General features: G+C 36.5%; 5 protein-coding genes across 5 annotated transcripts; 1 reads left to right on the top strand and 4 right to left on the bottom strand.

The window, feature by feature from the left end:
* Window positions 1-13: 13 nt before the first annotated feature.
* Window positions 14-1,754, bottom strand: LOTGIDRAFT_235223 (hypothetical protein). The gene is made up of 3 exons (XM_009064269.1): window positions 1,702-1,754; window positions 1,065-1,259; window positions 14-688 (listed from the first exon to the last, which is right to left on the bottom strand). Exons 1-3 carry the CDS (start codon window positions 1,742-1,744, stop codon window positions 513-515), a joined length of 414 nt encoding a protein of 137 aa, XP_009062517.1. The 5' UTR covers window positions 1,745-1,754; the 3' UTR covers window positions 14-512.
* A 2,394-nt stretch (window positions 1,755-4,148) lies between these two features.
* LOTGIDRAFT_59837 (hypothetical protein) lies at window positions 4,149-4,307 on the bottom strand (the record flags this gene model as incomplete). The annotated part of the gene is made up of 1 exon (XM_009064190.1): window positions 4,149-4,307. A coding segment is annotated over one exon (159 nt), but the record flags the coding sequence as incomplete, so codon positions are not given.
* Window positions 4,308-8,062: 3,755 nt separating this feature from the next.
* LOTGIDRAFT_235222 (hypothetical protein) lies at window positions 8,063-9,628 on the top strand (the record flags this gene model as incomplete). Its single annotated transcript, XM_009064268.1, has 1 exon — window positions 8,063-9,628. The coding sequence occupies one exon, from the start codon at window positions 8,063-8,065 to the stop codon at window positions 9,260-9,262; it is 1,200 nt and encodes a 399-aa protein (XP_009062516.1). The 3' UTR covers window positions 9,263-9,628.
* Window positions 9,629-14,395: 4,767 nt separating this feature from the next.
* Window positions 14,396-17,677, bottom strand: LOTGIDRAFT_166823 (hypothetical protein; the record flags this gene model as incomplete). Its single annotated transcript, XM_009064267.1, has 11 exons — window positions 14,396-14,419; window positions 14,524-14,652; window positions 15,105-15,168; window positions 15,411-15,485; window positions 15,653-15,713; window positions 15,975-16,038; window positions 16,183-16,237; window positions 16,457-16,517; window positions 16,740-16,801; window positions 17,251-17,423; window positions 17,591-17,677. The coding sequence occupies 11 exons, from the start codon at window positions 17,675-17,677 to the stop codon at window positions 14,396-14,398; spliced, it is 855 nt and encodes a 284-aa protein (XP_009062515.1).
* A 1,077-nt stretch (window positions 17,678-18,754) lies between these two features.
* LOTGIDRAFT_166822 (hypothetical protein) lies at window positions 18,755-19,572 on the bottom strand (the record flags this gene model as incomplete). Its single annotated transcript, XM_009064266.1, has 2 exons — window positions 18,755-19,059; window positions 19,326-19,572. The coding sequence occupies 2 exons, from the start codon at window positions 19,570-19,572 to the stop codon at window positions 18,755-18,757; spliced, it is 552 nt and encodes a 183-aa protein (XP_009062514.1).
* Between the last annotated feature and the right edge of the window lie 534 nt (window positions 19,573-20,106).

Raw genomic sequence — 20,106 nt, 5'->3', positions numbered from 1 at the left:
TAAAAACCAAAATAATTATCACATTTTACTATAAATCACAAGATGATAATAAATAGAACAAGCAGCGATATTTATAAAAACATATAAAGCTAACAATATATGTGCAAAGGCAATTGATTAGAAAAAAAATGGGGGATAGGGGCAACTAATTCTAATAATTTTGTAAATTTAAGGTGCGTCTAAATCCCGAGAAAACGCAAAACATTCACAGGCGGGTTACAAGCTAACATAATTGTGAAGGGGAAGGCCTTAAGTTTGAGATCATGAAAAGAGTAATACTTCGACGTGTTCATAGTCCGAGATAACGCCACGGGTTTATTCATATCGAGGGATAAGGAAAGAATGGTGCGTCTAAATTCCGAGTAAAGGTCAAAGGTGCCAAACATTGGATGTTCAAACATATTATTGGAGGATCTTATATCGAAGGATGCTAGATGGTGACACGTTAATGACATTTCTGGCACCTTTGACGAAATTATACCTAATTAGTTGCCCCACCCTCGAACCGGGTTCTAACATTCTCCTGGGATCAGGGTGCGGCAATTATGGTAGTTTTTATCGAAGACCTGGTTATCTGGACATTTAAACTGGACTTTGTTCATCCTGGGTAGAGCACATCGGTAAAATGAGTGGCAGTCTTGTTCGTCGGGAATATAGGTCATGGCGAGCTCAAATCCTGTACAGGGTACTGAAAATACAAATATACTTGGTTATTCGGCAATCCTCGGCAGTTTCCGTAAAGCTGGATCTACGAATCGTTGTCTTCTTGGGTGATAATTTGCACAGCGCAAGCGTAACCTCCGCTGCAGAACGTATTCTTGGTTATCTCAGCCTTTAAAGCAGGGGTTTTCAGCCTAGGGAATTTTGAAAAATTTCGAGGCTGGGGATAATGATGCGCGTTATAGCCAAGCATAAAATTTTTGAACAATTATAATTTAAGTCGTTCAATTCAGCCAGACTATATTCTCTGACAAAAAAATGATTTAAAAAAAATTAAATTAGATGACGTTTTGACAGAATAAAGGAAGACTCGAGCTAAAATTTATTTCTGCTAATGATCGTACCTCCTGCAACTTCGTTGCCACTTCGTCCGAACTGGTTGTTACCACCTCCCCCGTAATCAAAGTCGTTTCCGCCACCAAAATTATTATTATCATTTCCGCCATATTGGTTGTCGTTGCCACCATTCCAGGCCTGGTTGTTACCTTGGTAAGGGTAGGCCTGACCAAATCTATTGTATTGTTGACTGGTGACCAATGCTGAAATATTGATGTGGAATGTTCTTTAAAGCCTACTTTTCTGCACCTGCACAACGCCATGCAGAGGGACGTTTTGTCAGGACAGCGGCACAAGCCTGCTCTTTTTAGATTTCTGACCATCCGGGGATCTTTAGTGTGCACAGTCGCACAACTGGGATCCCGTTTGATAGTCCGTTTCATTCCCATGTCCGCCCGGTCTACTCTGACCTGCATTACCGAGAAGGGGAAACCAAGAAATATTCGGAGGTAAAAGTGTATTTGGTACTTTCATTTCAACGAACGAACCAGCATATATATGAAGCTTTTAGCCTACTGCTTTCGCTTTTATTTTGTCGGCCTGTTGACTGATGAATAATGGTTGCAGTTTGAATATCAGTCTCAGTCAGCCTCTCTATATCATTTTAAAAAGTGAAGAAGAAAAAAACACACAAAAAGATCCTACCTATTAAAGCAGTGAACAATCCAGTAGTTAATAAAGAATGCATTGTGAACGCCACACAGACTATAACGTTTTACTAATACGTAGGTGAAACTAAGAACGTGTTGTATAACCGAGCAACGACTCGGTATATTAATGTAACGAAGAGAGGAGAGGATATTTGAGCCAGTGAAATGTCAACCAGATATTCTCACATCTTCACGAGAAAATTAAAAACAACTTTCACCCTTTACTGTGAATTATTTTAACATTTCCACTCCTTATCAATTGTTTAATTGTTAAAAATCCGCTGACCATCTTGAGTTTGCCAAAACTTACCTTAATAACCATCAGTCCCGAAGCCATAGGGGGGAAGAGGGAAAGAGAATGGATGGCCACCCAAAAAAAGTCACTGCAACCAAAAGCCACACCCCATTACCCCTCCGAACATATTACACCCCTCCCCGAGGCGAACGTGTAATAAGGCGAACGGACCCACTGTCGCATGGCCACGGGCCTGAAAACCAATTAACTACGTGTACGTTCCAAAAGGATCTTGGTTGTTCGTTCGACAGTGGCAAAAGGAAAACAGATGGGCAGTCTTGAAAACCCCAAAATGCTAAAAAATGTTAGATTGCATGGGTTCCAAGCGAAAATTGATGTCGGATGTTGTATTTTATAGTAATTATATTTTAATTATAATAAATGAAACGAGTAGAAGAATATGACAGAAATGTACAAAATGCGACTTTTTACCAAATTTCAATCAATTGTGTTTGCTTTTCATTTAGTGTAGCTGGCCTTTCGATCTGTATCAGGCAGTGATAGGTCAGATTTGATCCCCCTATAAAAGGTACGTCTAAGTGATGGTATATTTGACTTTTACATGGACTCGTTGATGTATAGAGATTCTTAGCATGTTCATTTTACATGGAGAATGGTTATGTAAATTGTTGGTCTGGGTGAAGTTAAAGGAATGCGGTCTTACGACGTCGATACAGAAAAATTATCCAATCCTTCAATAGGTTAATAAACTGTTCTGTCATGTCAGCATATATTGGCACATCTTCGCAATGTCTTAGTTGGTTGGTAGGTGACAAGTTAACGTTCGCTTCCAGCGGATGCTGATATCATAGACTAGGTGGTTGTTGGTAGTCGTAGTAGTTGGTAGTTGGATTGGTTCAAATTGGATGATTCTGTGTTGTTGGTTTGGTTTTTGATTCACAATGTCTCCGTACGTATCGTACTTATACCTTGACTGCAATAGCCACCATTCTTGTATCACGGAATGCAGCGATTTGATTGGATTGTACGCCAGCGAATACAGCCTACCAACAGCCCTCGATAGATAGGCTGTAAATATGGTGGCTTTGTTTTCCACAGATTTTCTGTCAAGGACTTCTGGCCATATTTGCTAGCGTACAATGCAATCAAATTGCCTCATTTGCAAACTTGCAATGATGCAAGAAAAGTGACTATTGCAGTCAAGGTATAAGACGAAGTTCGTAATAGCTTGACATTGTGAAGATGCAAGAAATGTGACTATTGCAGGTGTCTATGAAAATAATTTTGTCCTCGATGGGTGTCAAAGCTCTCGCAGCAGACCAGGAAAGTGTCAGACGCTTGACGTTCCGTGGCAATTTATGCTAATTATGAAGCAGTTCCGATGCTTTTATCATTCGATTTGGTCACTCCAGACTTCCAAAGAAATAATCTGACTGACATCTAGACCGTGTATGTAGGGTATGTAGACCTGAAAAAGGACTGTGTAGAGAAATAAATACAAACCATTAAATTTCTCTGTTAGGGAACTTTTCATTCAGCCCTCCAGGGTATCTTTACTGCAAATAAAACTGACTATTTTATGTACAGGCGGTGGGAGTGTACAGGCGGTGAGAGTGTACAGGCGGTGAGACGGTGAGAGTGTACAGGCGGTGAGACGGTGAGCGTGTACAGGCGAGAGTGTACAGGCGGTGAGAGTGTACAGGCGGTGAGAGATCTCAGAAAACCTAAACGTTTGTCAGGAAAGGTTGGAGGTAGAAGGAAAGAAAACAAGCCATTTTTTCTATTCATATTTCATTTTATTTTACCAAAAATCAAAATTGTATTCCTTCCCACTGTCCCTGAAGTTCAATTTTTTTTTTTTTTTGCGTTTTTCAGTTTTCTTTTATTTCATTTAATTTTTTTTTTTTTTTTTAGTTTTGCTCTTTGCTTCCTCGTCTCCTATACAGCTGCCGTCATCGCCTTTAAATTCTTTTTCCACTGATAATGGGTCGCAGACTAGATTTCATTATTAACATATGAGTAGATGATACTGCGAACACAAAATCGTTTGTTTGAAATCGTTCCTGTCCTATTTAAGCACTGCGTCCGTTTCGGATTAGTAGTCCCGGTCGATGCGACCAATAAGCATAAGAATTTTTTGGTCGGCGACTTCCAAAATTGTCCAACATTGCTAATAAAAATGGTCGGAGGCTGGAAGCTGATGAGCGTTTGTCTCCGAACCCACGTTTGTCTGCGAAGCCGCGCTTATCACCAAAACCACGTTTATCACCAAAGCCTCGCTTATCGCCGTAGCCGCGTTTGTCGCCGTATCCCCGCTTATCGCCGAAACCTCGTTTATCCAAAAACAGTCTTTTGTGTTCGGGATTTTCTAAGAATATGCGTTTGTCTCCGAATAATCGTTTGTCCCCAAATAGTCTCTTGGTGGCATCTTCTTTATCTAGAATTTCGTTTCCCTCTGCGACTATCAGCCGTGGACCATCCACTGCTTCAATGGCGTCTGTGAATTCTAACTCGTCGGCGAACACCGTTATTCCAACACTGGCCACTAACACCGATAACCACATCAATATGTTTTGGGGTAACATTTTGAATTTTTCCTGAAAGAGACAACAATTTATGTGTTATTTAAGTCATGAAACAAAGGAATCGAATACAAAAAAGTCGTACTCCGCAAACAATCCATGTCCAAACAGAAAGCTGTTTGCTACAACGCTTGTTTCTTCAGCTGATTGCTTCACAGAACGATTTTAGTGCTTCGCGGAACAGCTGATTGCTTCACAGAACGAATTAGTACTTCGCGGAACAGCTGATTGCTTCACAGAACGATTTTAGTGCTTCGCGGAACAGCTGATTGCTTCAAAGAACGAATTAGTACTTCGCGGAACAGCTGATTGCTTCACAGAACGATTTTAGTGCTTCGCGGAACAGCTGATTGCATTACAGAACGAATTAGTGCTTGGCGGAACAGCTGATTGCTTCACAGAACGATTTTAGTGCTTCGCGGAACAGCTGATTGCTTCACAGAACGAATTAGTGCTTCGCGGAACAGCTGATTGCTTCACAGAACGAATTAGTACTTCGCGGAACAGCTGATTGCTTCACAGAACGAATTAGTACTTCGCGGAACAGCTGATTGCATTACAGAACGAATTAGTACTTCGCGGAACAGCTGATTGCTTCACAGAACGAATTAGTACTTCGCGGAACAGCTGATTGCATTACAGAACGAATTAGTACTTCGCGGAACAGCTGATTGCTTCACAGAACGATTTAGTGCTTCGCGGAACAATTCAGCGCTTCACAGAAACGATGTTTTACATCGCGGAACATCGTATTACTTCATAGAACGATGTTTTACATCGCGGAACATCGTATTGCGTCATATAACGGTATTTTACATCGCGGAACATCGTATTACTTCATATAACGGTATTTTACATCGCGGAACATCGTATTACTTCATAGAACGATGTTTTACATCGCGGAACATCGTATTACTTCATAGAAAGATGCTTTACATCGCGGAACATCGTATTGCTTCATAGAAAGATGCTTTACATCGCGGAACATCGTATTGCTTCATAGAAAGATGCTTTACATCGCGGAACATCGTATTGCTTCATAGTACGGTTTTTTTGCTGAAACGCGGCGTTATATTTCACAGAACGATTTTTGTTGCACGGAACTTCGAGGATCTTTGAGGATCTTCCAGGATCCGGACATCATATTTAACAAACCATATCTGCTTCCCGGAACGTGACGTTATGTATCACAAAAAATATTTGGTTAGCCGAACACGCTATGTTTCAATGGTCTATTGACTGTTTTGTGTTGCTTGTTACATTGTGGAATTACTCATTGTTCTGAAGTTTTGGAACATATTGCAAACTGATCAAACTAGCTGCTCGGTGCTTAACTAAATATATAAAAATTTCAAGGCATATTCAAAACTAAGCATCACTGAGTTTGATACTTGCTCCCTAACCTGGAGGTACAGGGTGCAATCCCTACATAGCAAAAATAATAAAAAGAAAGCATTACACAAGAAAAAAAAAGCAGATTTCAGATGGGTAAGGAAAAAATTACTCAAAAAACTGACCTGATAGAAATGTTCCACCAACGGAAGTCTTATCCCCACTGAGAAGAAATTCTTGTCACCAGAATTTTATAACATGTTCATAATCTTTCTGACCACGTTCGCTCTGGAGGTTGATACCTCGTCACCTGATAATCTCGATTTATCCCCTACAGATTCTACAGATTGTTTCTAACATTGTGACCAGATTATCACGTCACATCATGATGAATGATTTTTATACGCCCACAAGGTAGTGAATGGAATGAAATGGAATTTTACGTCTTATTGTTCTGAATGACATTGAGTTAATATAATGAAATGAAGCTCCGCGTTCTGTACCTTATTGGACTAATGAAATGAAATATAGTTTTATATCCTACTGTTCTGTATCTTATTGGACTAATGAAATGAAATGGAGTTTTATATTCTACTGTTCTGTATCTTATTGGACTAATGAAATAAAATGGATTTTCAAGTTTCCTGTCTGATGTTTTTGTAAGAACGCAAAAACTTGGACAGATTCTGACGACACTGAAATTGCGATCTGTGCTTAAGGCTATATCAAATAATTTTCCAGAGTTCGCTCGAGCAAAGGTAGAAAATATGTAAATGGAGGGAATTTGTCAGACTAAAGCCAGAATACGTGTGGAACATATCAACTAGAGACCGAATGAGAGAAAAGGATTAAATTAGATTAGACTAATCCTCCCATAATTAGCCTCGCTTCCAGCTGGATTTCCACAAAAGTCGCCTGTTACCTCTTAACGACACTATTAATGACGTCATCGATTACATTTAACGATATTAATGACGTTTTGGTGTTGTCATTTCCGTATGTAACAAATTGAATATGCATGGGAATGCTTTTAACATAAGCTCTCTCGCATTTTGTGTTGGTGGGGGCGGGGCCTTACAGGTGGGGGCCCGTGGAGTAGAATCAGGCCCTAGGGTAGATGAGCAATGTACGCTAGCTCAGTCGGCTCAATAAGGAACATGGGCGTTTTTTGTTGTATTTTTTTTAAATGTGTCATGTCACTTTTAAGAATACAGAGCGTAAAGCTCTATTTCATTTTACACACCAAAGGGCTCAATTCTCTCATGTAATATATTTTTCTCTTTAATCCACTCAACGACCGATTATCTTTTATTAATCTCCTCTATCTAATCCCAAATCCAGAATAAAGATCCCTTCATATGATTGGACTACTGCTAAACATCAACAAATGAAAGCGTGGCGTTTGAATTCAGAATATAGAATGGATATTCGGATTAAGATTTGTGGTTAATCTGATAATCCCATCACGTGTTCCACGACAGCAACCAGTTTAGTTCACTAACAGTAGGAAAAGAAGGATTTCCTAAAAAATTATATCAGGTATTTTGCATTTTATTTGAATATTGCAGACTATTTCTTTTTATATATTAACCTCTACATAATACATCAACGATTACTTTCAAATATCATTTATTCTTCTGGGTTTGATTTGATGTGGGCTTATTAATTCACTTTATTATATTATTGCGTTTTTAATGATCTTTCACTAGGTCTGCAGAAAGATATACATGTAGGCCTACCGTCTATTAACTGACGAAGCACCGGTTGTACAATTGACGTAGCGCCGGTAAATAAGTCACGTTTCATTCGTTTAGAAAGACTGACGCAATAAGAGACGTAGACCTATGTTAACAAAAGACGTATTTGACGTATAAAAGTGACGTAGCTCGTGTACTGACTGACGTAACATTGAGAAACAAGTGACGTGATTGATAGATTAAGTGACGTAGTACTGATAAACATGTGCCGTATCTGGTACATGTATATTGAATGACGTGACACTCCAAGAAAAAGTGACGTACCTCATTGGTGTCTTGAATGACGTGGAACTGGGTGGGAGGAGTAAATGTCTAACGTATTAACTGGTAAACCTTCATTTTTGCAACTTATATGTTTCTATTTCTTATTTCAGCGATGTCAAAATATAGAATTTAGAAAATTACCCCATATTGACATCCCTCGACAAAATGGAGACCAACTCAAGAAGAAAGAGATTTTCTACTAATAATAGCCTTTCTTCCAACATTGACAGTCAAACTAAAATGGTGGGGAACACGGATAAAGAGAATTCTGCACCGATTGTTCCACCATTGGACTTCAATCAGCCAAAAACCTCGGCTCACATGCCGTTTGTGTATTTTGTGGTCGCTGAAAACAAACCCCCAGTTCAAGTCAGCATGTTGGAAGGAACCGGACAATCTTGTGAGCACGCTATCAAGGCCAGAAAACATTTTCTCAACGAAAAGAAAAGACGGTTAAAATATCTAGAAGAAACCAAAAAAAGAATTCAGGAACAGAATTTGATGGTTGGTTTGTGTTTGGGACCAGTAAAAGACGAAGAGGGTACTTCTATAGGCCTATCATCAACTTCCGGTACTAAGGACTTGTATCCCATGTATAAACTTTCAGAACAGCCTTATAAATTTAAACCGGAGGTGAGGAAACAGACCAGATTCTCAGGAATAAAAGACCACGAAGGATTTCAGGATCCGGATGTGGTGACGCCAGTGGAAAGTGTCAAAAAAGCGAACAGTATTATAAATCTAGAACTGTCTTTAAAAGAAGGAAAAAACAAACCAATTCGGATTCCCTCCGCCACTGATTTCCCTTCCGAGCGAGATCAACCGAAAAGAGTCCAATTTTCGGAATGTTCCTTCTATCACGACAACGAATTTCCTAGACGAGGATCTTCGAAAGCCTCCAGATTATCAAAACGAAGCAGAAGCGTCAATTCATTACATGACGATTCATTCGGGATCAGAAGTCCAGAAAAGCAGTCCGAAGTTTCTGGCAGTTGTCAGACAACATCTCGATCTCACCATGGAAACAGACACGAGCTGCCACTTCCTAAAATAGATCTAATGAATGACATGTACGATGACGTCATCATTAAAGCCATCGACTCGTATATGACGTCAAGAAATGTTTCTGCCAAACGAAGACCGGAAATGGAGAGACGGTTGATTTCTCGACTGGCAATGTCCAGAAGGTACCAAATGGAAGTTGATGCTAAGATTAGGGAACATTCTGCCACAACACGGAGTCGAATGTCTTTTGTCGACCAAGAGATCGCAGACGAGCAAGAGATTGTGCCGTACAGACACGTTCCTCTGAAACCAACAGCTTTCCACATGGTGGCCCCTGGAACCCAGATTGGGCTACGATAAAGAAATTTCGCGTTCACGTGGGTCATCAAGACCACAAATCAAACTGTTGATGCGTCCTTTGATCAACTTTTGTTTAGTCTTTTCCCGCCTATTTGCCAGTGACATTTGACTTTGATTATGTTAGGTTAGGACACAATTGATAGGACGTCAATTTCCGATATCCATATATTTACATCTTGGTATTAAGAGTCAGGTATCGAACTAAACCAGTCGATCTGTAAATGATAATAGGCCTGTAGGAGTAGGGTGTGAATTATTTTAATATCACATCTAAGTACATACATCATACCCTACTTCGTTTCGTTTTCGTACCTTTTTCAGAAGAGTAAACCCATCATAAACAGAAGGAAATAAAACATTTTGAAAAGATTTTAGTCTCTCGCTTTCTATTCTGAGCGTCGGGGGCTCTATCCCTGCATTGTCAAAGAAAGTTAACTGTCACAGGCTTACAGTGATGACTAGACTATAACTACTATAAGCTATGTCCCTTGTACAATTGACCGAGCTCAAATTCACAAAGAGGGGGCTGATGCCGTTGCCCAAGCAAAATAACCTTTATAGCATACTCTATCAATAATAACTATCAGAGAACAGATATAGAGCCAGTAAGTTTCAGAGAACATTGATTTAAACCACAGTGTTCAACTAGCTAGTAGATTGTAACACGATAGCAGTGAGCCACCATTGATATAAACTACCGTGTCCAACTAGCTAGTAGATTGTAACACGATAGCAGTGAGCCACCATTGATATAAACTACCGTGTTCCACTAGCTAGTAGATTGTAACATGATAGCAGTGAGCCACCATTGATATAAACTACCGTGTTCCACTAGCTAGTAGATTGTAACATGATAGCAGTGAGCCACCATTGATATAAACTACCGTGTTCCACTAGCTAGTAGATTGTAACATGATAGCAGTGAGCCACCATTGATATAAACTACCGTGTCCAACTAGCTAGTAGATTGTAACACGATAGCAGTGAGCCACCATTGATATAAACTACCGTGTCCAACTAGCTAGTAGATTGTAACACGATAGCAGTGAGCCACCATTGATATAAACTACCGTGTTCAACTAGCTAGTAGATTGTAACAAGATAGCAGTGAGCCACCATTGATATAAACTACCGTGTTCCACTAGCTAGTAGATTGTAACATGATATCAGTGAGCCACCATTGATATAAACTACCGTGTTCAACTAGCTAGTAGATTGTAACAAGATAGCAGTGAGCCACCATTGATATAAACTACCGTGTTCAACTAGCTAGCAGATTGTAACATGATAGCAGTGAGCCACCATTGATATAAACTACCGTGTTCAACTAGCTAGCAGATTGTAACATGATAGCAGTGAGCCACCATTGATATGAACTACCGTGTTCAACTAGCTAGTAGATTGTAACACGATAGCAGTGAGCCACCATTGATATAAACTACCGTGTTCCACTAGCTAGTAGATTGTAACATGATAGCAGTGAGCCACCATTGATATAAACTACCGTGTTCAACTAGCTAGTAGATTGTAACAAGATAGCAGTGAACCACCATTGATATAAACTACCGTGTTCAACTAGCTAGTAGATTGTAACAAGATAGCAGTGAGCCACCATTGATATAAACTACCGTGTTCAACTAGCTAGTAGATTGTAACATGATAGAAACTATAAAGAGTCGCTAGTGTTCTATGCTTCAGGGGGAGTGCAAGATGAGAGTCTCTGTTACAGCCCAAGAGGCCGGGTCTGTAGGCTGCCAGAAGCCAACAGTTTTCAAATGATCTGAGATGAATTTTTAGCATTTCAAGGGCTTGATCTTCATGCTTTCAGAACTCATGGTCAGTTTCAATATTTGCAACCATAAACACTATGATGCGAGAGCCCCTTAAGTGAAAAAACAAACACTTTAAACATCATAAATATTAGTTCAAAATAAATGCAAATACTGTTCTCCTTTCTAGAAGGCAACCTTTTATACACCAAAATATAGAGAGAAACATAACAGTGACAGATTAAGGGATATAAATATCCTTGCTTCACCAGCTGATAGAGCCCTATCTGTATCACTCTTCAAAATTAAAATCTGATTCCTGTTCTGTTACAATCTAAATTCAAACGTACAGTACCAATTTGTACTGTCATCACTTGCAGTGCCTTATTGACATTTTCAAGTACAATATGAAGTCATACCAATGAAGTCATACCAATGAAGTCATACCAATTTCAATATATATTCAGTAAAAGCTGCATGCAAAATGAGCTTTATCAGCTGGTGAAACAAATTTCTATGAGCATATATCCGTTTTAAAGGTCCGTACAATGTTTTTACCCCAAATCAAATTCAGAAAAGATTGGTCTAGTATACCCAGACCAGTGGCGACACCAACCTCTTGAGACTGTCTTAATGGGAGGACAATAGTCAGTGTTGAGATTCATAATGCCGTAGTTCTGTGGAAGTGCTATAGGCCCAAGGCTCACTCCCATGATGAATCTTTTTGGGACAAGAATGTAAAAAAAATTATATTTTCAAATTTTAGGGGTACAATTGGGGGGTACAAACTTTTGACCCAACAGTGCATAAATAAATATGTTTGTTAAACTTAATATAAACAAGGAATGGACAGATCATAATCAAATACAGAAAATCAACAAAACAAATTACAAATTAAACAATAAAATAAACCCACTTTTTTCATCTATCAAAAATTTCCAGAAGAAAACCCACATATACATACAAATAAATACATTTAAAATTCTACAGTTCTGCATCTTGTTGGACTAATGAAGCCTAACAGTACAACATAAGCCATATAAAACACAGTAACACAATGTAAAACAAAGTCAAATATTTGATGCATATAAAAACAATTCTCAACAAGGCCATTAATCACTAATTAAGTCTTGGTCGCCTTGATAAATAATATCAGACAAATTTCAATTACACTTTAGGCATACTATTTCTTTGTTGTTCATAAAAAAATAAGAAAAAAATTAACATTAATGGCTATGAGAGAGAACTATCTGAAAAGGATTCTAACATCCAAATAGAGTTGGAAAACCCTGCTGCAGGTGTTTTGTACACATTTGGGACATACGTTAAAGTGTTAACTCTCTATAATAAATGGAATGTAATGAAAATAAAATAGAAACTATATAAATATAATCTATTATAATTAAATAAAGTTATAATTTTACACCTAGGGATTAAACAATATATCTAACCCTGTTTTACTTGGAAATCTAGAAATAAATCTGTTAACGTTAAAGGGAATGTGGTCAATCTTCACTCAAAGAAATGTTGGAACTTTCAAGGGAATGTGGAAAGTTGTTGGGAAAGCTAACTGAATGTGGAAACTCAGAATGATAGGTACAGAGAAATCCTCATTAACTAAATAAATAACTAGAATAAGTAAGTTAAAGTTAAATAAATAAGTAAATAAGGAATGGTAAATAAAATAATATATAACATACATCAATAGATCAATATTTATTTCTTAAAAAAGAATCCTGTTTCCCAAAACATCTTAACGGATGTCACCTTTAAACATGGCCTGTAAGTAACATTCATAACAATAAACAAACCCTGTGGCCTGGGTAATTAGTAAGTTATAATTTATCAATGAGTCATTAAGCTTTTGGCCTAGGTAAGTTATTAAGTTATTAAGCTTTTGGCCTAGGTAAGTTATTAAGTTATTAAGCTTTAGGCCTAGGTAAGTTATTAAGTTATCAAGCTTTTAAGCCTAGGCAAGTTATCAAGTTATTAAGCTTTTTGCCTAGGTAAGTTATCAAGTTATAAATTATTAAGCTTTTGGCCTAGGTAAGTTACAAAGTTATAAGTTATTAAGCTTTTGGCCTAGGTAAGTTATTAAGTTAAGTTATTAAGCTTTTGCCTAAGGCAAGTTATAAGTTACAAATTATTTAGCTTTTGCCCAAGGTAAGTTATAAGTTATTAAGCTTTTGGCCTAAGTAAGTTAGCAAGTTATAAGTTATTAAGCTTTTGCCCGAGGTAAGTTATCAAGTTATAAGTAATATCTTTATATACTATCCTAAGTTATCACATTATAAGTTATTAGTAAGCTATTAAGTAAAGCTTATATAATATCGTATGTTATTAAGTAATAAGTAATGGTTCGTAGATGACAAATTAACGTCTGCTTCCAATAGAAACTGATATTGCAAACTAAGTAATATCGTAAGTAGTATTTTTACCATGTTGTTCCCTGATTATTAGTTAATAATAATAATAATAATATATATATAAACTATTGTAAACAAAACAGATCTATCAACTATCTCAAACTGTTTTTTTTAAAGGAATACTACTTCTTTGAATGCACATAAAATATAAATTCTCAAACTTGGTCCATCAGTGGTTTATGAAACTCCATATAAAGGTTCCTTCATACCATAGCGATTGTCAGTTGTGTATGTTTGCGAATAAAGACAGTGGTCATGTGATCAGATGCAACTCACAACTCAGTTGCATGAGAGTTACATTTGACTTTAATGATTCCTATTCTTATTGGCAACTTGTGATGGCTACAGTGTGAGAACAACTTAAGTACTTATAATGCTTATCAGATTATACAAGAATTCTGTTGTATAGTTATAACACCAGGTAAGTCCACTGATGAATATATACTCTTATTGGCCAAGATACTTTGAATTTAATATTCATTCTAAGAGGTAGAATTCCTTTAAGTCTTCTTCTTGTTTAAACTGTGACCTCTTTTTTCATCAGTCTAGGTATTTTTTATCAGTCTAGGTATTTTTCATCAGTCTAGGTATTTTTCATCAGTCTAGGTATTTTTTATCAGTCTAGGTATTTTTCATCAGTCTAGGTATTTTTTATCAGTCTAGGTATTTTTCATCAGTCTAGGTATTTTTCATCAGTCTAGGTATTTTTCATCAGTCTAGGTATTTTTTTTCACCAGTTTCAGCAGTAATGGATAATGAATATTTTCATCGTACAGTTTTGACTCTTTATTCTAAAACACAACAAAATACAATGGAGTTTTACATCCTTCATCATATGATGAGGCTCTCATCATGAAGGGACTAATTTGCAACATCTTAACATGGATGAAAAGTAATAATAAAAATTCAGATATGGGAAATACTGTTATGTACTTGGTTTATTCTACATTTGGCCTTATTATCTGAAAAGGAAATGAAATGAAATGAATGGAGTTTTACGTTCTACTTTTCTGCATCATGAAATGGTGAAAAGGAAGAATTCTGGGCGAATAAAACTGTCACAAACCTTTTGATGTAGACTCCAAACTGTGGGATTATAATTTTCTATAACTTCTGTATCAAAACTTTCCTCAGCTAAACATTTAAACATGTCGAATGTTCCACCTCGACTCGGAGCAAATACTAAAATTACCCCCTGAAATTATTACATCAGTATTAATTATCTGGGATAGGAAACAGAATGAAATCAAGAAGTATGTCTTACTTGGGCTAATGAAGGCAGGCAACACTATGAAGTGTGCAATGAGGGTAATTTTGCCAGGACAAAGGCGTTAGTTTGCTTTTTTTTTCAAATTGAAACTGTTGAGCAATCTTTAACATTCATAGTCTGTAGCACATGGGGCCTCGGTTTATTGTCCCATCCGAAGACTAGTGCTTTTTCCATGTCAGCCCCTGGTATTATTTTGAACCCTGGGCTTTCAGTTTAGTTAGCCAAACATTTAACCCACTGAGCCACCACAGCTTTTTATCTTGACAAGGAACATAGTGATAAAACCATAAGATTATTTTTTAAATGGGGGGTAGTAATGATGAAAATATTGGCGAAGTGTTTACGCAGACAATATAACAAGGGAATTAATAATATACCTGAGGTTTTAAAAGATTAAACATGGAATTTACTAGATCCTTTCTTCCTTCTTCAAAAAATAAACTAAAATAAAAATCACAACTTGTAAATTTTACTCAAATTAACATTAAATACTGCTGTAGTCTTGCACACCATCAGTTGGTAAGCAGTTTTGATCTTCATGAACTAGGCTAATTAGTGGCACATGTAAACTAATTCTATCATCAATGCTTTCTAGATCATATTTTAACTTTTACTCTCTTATTGAGACCAGTGAGAATCTATTTGGTGTCTTTGTTCTCTTAAAAAAGATAAAATCAACTTACCAATCAGAACATAAAACAATATCAAATTTTTCTTGTAAACAATCTTCTAGTGGACCTGGTCCCCAGCGAAATAAACTACAAAATATACAACCTTACAACCTTTGAGGATGTATATTTCTTAATTTAAATATCACATTATCATAATCAATACTCATCCAGGTCTGAATCTTTAAATTCTTGAAAAAAGATATTTGATAAAAGCCCATATTTGAAAATAAAAATTTTGAAATTTGATGTCTTACCTTGAGATCACCTCAGTTGTATGAAACCTTTGTTGATTTCGGTCTACCATCGCTGATAAATCTAAATAATAATATACAACAAACAACCATAATTACAGCCTTGAAGAATCTAATAAACTGTTAATAATGGGAGAGTCTAATTACATGCAGTGTGCAGTGAGGGAAACTTTGCTAGTTAAGCAGCTAAATTAAACTCTTTTTCAATATCAAAGAATCTTTAACATGACTAGATGCTTTCAGATACTCTGACTTGCATCACTGGCAAGAGAAAACTTATTTTAAAAAATCCCAATATATCAAAGGAAATGAAAGTTTTTTTTACTTTTAACGGAATCTTCATTTCCATCGGTAACTTGAACTAAGGAAGCCTCAGAGGTAGCTGCTATCTACAGGAAGAAAAAAAATATTCACATTAATAACTGTTTAAATATTGGAATCTGTGGGACTTAGTTTGATTATTTCCCTGAAGCATATTGTTAGTTTTATGATTTAGACTGACAAATATTATTTTATATAATAACAATACTCACAGTGAAACCTGCTAAACAGGTCATACCACCTCCTAACTCTATCACATTCTTTTTACTGTAATAAAACATCAAATATGCTTTCTGAAATCTTGAAAATTCTTTATGTATTTTATAATGTCTAGTTCTACATCACAGATCACCACAATGCAGTCATTAATGAGGTCTTTATTGAACTGTGCAGTCTACTGATTAAGTCTTCTTGAAAAATCTCAACCTCCTTTGAACCCTTGGACTGGCTAAGTTCCTGTCTGAGGCAAATAAAATAAAAACTTACTGGAATAAATGTTTATTAACTAAACAGTAGTACGCCATGATTTCTTCGGCTGGCCAAATACCTACAGAATAAAAACAAATTCATTTCATCAAATAAGTAAACCCAATGATAATCCAATTAACTTGTGTTTCATTGGAAATTGGAGTTAACTTTCCATAAATGGACTTCTTAAAAGCCAATTACGTTACAGTATTTCCTAAAAATCAGAATATTATCCAAGACAAGATTTTGAGAATCAAGTCTTTAATGCAGTCTGAACTGTGAAAATTAAAAAATAACTTACAGATATTGCCAGTGTTGTTAAAACCCTGTAGTTTATCAGCATCTATTTTACATTTTAACTCACTGAAAATACAATTTATAATATATCTTTTCAAAGGGAAATAAGCCAAATGTGCCAAATTTACACTATTAGCTATGTTATCTGCATGTCAGAAGTAAACTAGTTAACAAGAGCTCATCCCATATTAATTACCAGTAGAGTAGTAGCAAATGATTAAAGTGGTTACGAGTTCTGAACACAACTCACAACTCAGTTGCTATTCTTACATGCAACTATACAATATGATCGCTATGGTGTCAGGACCTCTTAACTTCTTGCATCCTAGAAATAATAACCATCTTTCTTTCTTGCTCTACATTTGAAACAAGAAGCTTGCTTTATAGCTGATGAGAAAAACATCTACTACAAAGCGTAAGCTACCTAAAATTACAAAAATCATGTCAATCTACATTAAATTCCAGCTTACTAAATGCCTGCCCTTATTTTTTGTACTGTTTAAAAGAGTTTTTACCTGACAGAGAGTTGGAATTGGGTGGAATGTTGTGAAAGACTATAATCTTGCCATAATACATCTTTATCTGCAGATACAGTTTTTACATCAAATAAACCAAAACTCTGAAATCTTCGAATCGATACAGAGCTCTTGATGTTGTTTTCATATGATTTCTCTCCATTTTGTAAAATCTAAAAGCATTGAAGAAAGGGTGGGGATCATTTTCATTTCAGTTTTGCAAAGGCAAATTTCCCATGGTATAGTTCTTCTTTTTCGACACAAGCTGGTTGACATCCATCGAAATATTCAAAAAAAAAAAGCAGAAGCCTTAGAGAAGATTAAATTAAGGGCAATTTACCTGTGCCAGAAGTTTCCATCTTTCTTTTGCTATTCCTGATGTTTTGCGAATACTGCGGTTATTTGAAGAATATTCTTCGGAATTCATGGTTGAAAGTTACATCAACAAAAATCTCGAATTATGCCGCAGCTGCCTTGAATTATAGCATTTTAGTTACAAGGCAACGAAAGAAAAAAATGTTTGTTTACATCAGGAATAGCAAAACAGACTTTATCATTGAAGAGCGGTTGATCAAGTTTTATAACTCCTGCATATTTAATTACACCAGACAACAGTTAACTACATGAATGTAAATTGCCAGGACAACACAGATAAAATTGTTTTATTGAGTTTATGAATTCGTATGAAATAAAACACAGTGATTTTTAATAGAATTTATCTTTTTTTCAATCTTCAATGAACTTAACAATACCTTAAACAATCCTCAAGATTGCTGTTAAAAAAAAATGTTTCCATGGATAAGACAATAGGTTTCCAAGGATCCAAAATTGGAGCTGGTCTTGGGTCCAAAATAAAATCTTTCTTGGATTATGCACACTAAACTGAAGATGGCCAGGCTTGGCCTCTCACCTACTGATTCATATGAATGCCACTACTTGGCAGGGGGCCTATCGGACTGGAGTCTTTAAGATGGCTTGATTTTTGTAATTTTCGTTATTTTATTATATATTTCACTGCTATTTTCTATATCTTTTCCTCCTTCAAGGAAGAACCGTTGAATCATTAAGCTGCAGTGTAGTTGAAATCAATGTTCAAATCTACCACCATGTTATTACAACACACACCCCATTGTAAACAAGGTTGTCCGGGTAAGGTCCGTTTATCCACAACATGTTTGCTCCACGTGAAGAGCTCTAGTGAAATATCTAACATTTTGTCCTATATTAGAAACACTGACTGTCCTGATCAGGTCTGTTTATCCAAAACACAAGCTGCCAGCACAAGATAAGCTCTAGCCAATTATCTAACATTCAGTCAATTATTATGAAAACTCTGGCTGTCCTGATGAGGATTGTTTGTCCAAAACTGTGTCGGCTGCATGAGACAAGCTCAAGTGGATTTTCTAACAATCAGTCCTACATCAGAGACACTAACTGCCCTGATGAGGACTGTATATCCAAGGCACCTGTCAGCAGCACAAGATGAGCTCTAGTCAATGTACATCTAATTTTTTGGAAATTCTCTTTTTAAGGCTATGAGATAATCAAAGAGATCCGGGCGATGTAACACACCTTTATCTAAATGCATAACATACATGGCGTACCTATCTTTAAATTTCAGCGGAACAGTGTGTGTGGATTCTTTCCTCATGATTTTTCCCGACACCTCATCTAACGGCATTGTTAAATATTTGAACATATTAAATCGTGAGAATGTTTCCACGGCGATATGATTACCTCCTTTCAATAACCACATATTTTTGATAATTCTGCTTGGATACATGGAACAGACGGCGATACACATCACAGCTGAAACACAGAAAAAAATATTTGAATTATTTCTAATGAATTTGGTGCCCTTAAAATCCATCATTCTCGTAGAGCTGAAATAAATATTAGACTGCAATGCAAAAGTTCAAAGATAATGCTAAAGAATGCCCTCCAACACAATGGTATTGAAAGGGGGTAGGGGGTGAGGGAGGGAGGCAGAATTAAGGCTGTCCCAGAATTGCCTATGAGCACCTGACCTGAAAATCTGCCATCATCCAAGAGCTAAAAAAAAAGGGTAAAATTACCGGCAAATAGATAAACTCCAACAATAACTTTCTGGTATCGTTTTTGCCGTATAGTCAACCATTCTAAAAATTCACTTTCTTGTTTAATTTGCACAATATCTTCGTCTGTGATTTTTGAGGTCAAGGATATTATCCCTACACCCAGGAAAAATACCCCCTGAAGCAACCCGAAGGCTGGTAACAATCTATAGAATCGTTCACTACTTTTCTTATCCGAGTACACATGGACTGTTTCCTTCACTGTCATGTCTTCCATCCGAAAAACTTTAGGTTTTGACGTCTGTTGACCCTTAAATCGGGGGTGAAATGGTTTAGAACTGTATCCAACTTTTCCATTTTGAAAAATGCATACTCTTGTCAAAAGAAATTGTGTAATGTTTTTACAGTTAGGTAACTGTCCAACAAAGTGACTTGCCCTGCTCAGTAACATTTTGAGGTCAAAATTTTAATCAACCTGATAATGAAGTGAATAATTTCAAATTTTGAGGACTATTGCTGAAATATTTTTCAAAGCAGAAACGATTAATCAGTTATAGGCAAAGAGAGAATTCGACGAACTAACATATTTTGCGTTTATGATTTAACTTTGATCACAAATTTGTACGTATCCATTTGTAGACCTTTTGTAACTTCTTTATCAGAAATCTCAGGGAGTAATTATTAAGTTCTTTTTCAAAATAATGTGTTTTTTTGTTAAAAACTACTTAAATTATCCTAAATAACTGTTTATCTTATTCCAGCTTATTTTAAATCATACCTTGTTTGCTTCTGATCCATTTGA

The sequence above is a fragment of the Lottia gigantea genome (assembly GCF_000327385.1).
Source record: "Lottia gigantea unplaced genomic scaffold LOTGIsca_61, whole genome shotgun sequence".
Lineage (NCBI taxonomy): Eukaryota > Metazoa > Mollusca > Gastropoda > Lottiidae > Lottia > Lottia gigantea.
Note: the sequence above shows the minus strand (reverse complement) of the source record. Positions and strands in the feature narration are given on the sequence as shown.

Bases quoted from the DNA above. Each gene is read 5' to 3' on its own strand.
- LOTGIDRAFT_235223 (XM_009064269.1), bottom strand. From the start codon at position 1,744: ATGCATTCTTTATTAACTACTGGATTGTTCACTGCTTTAATAG. The intron at 1,260-1,701 runs GTAGGATCTTTT...TCAATATTTCAG, and splicing joins ATTGTTCACTGCTTTAATAG to CATTGGTCACCAGTCAACAA. The intron at 689-1,064 runs GTACGATCATTA...TTGTATTTTCAG, and splicing joins TGGCAACGAAGTTGCAGGAG to TACCCTGTACAGGATTTGAG.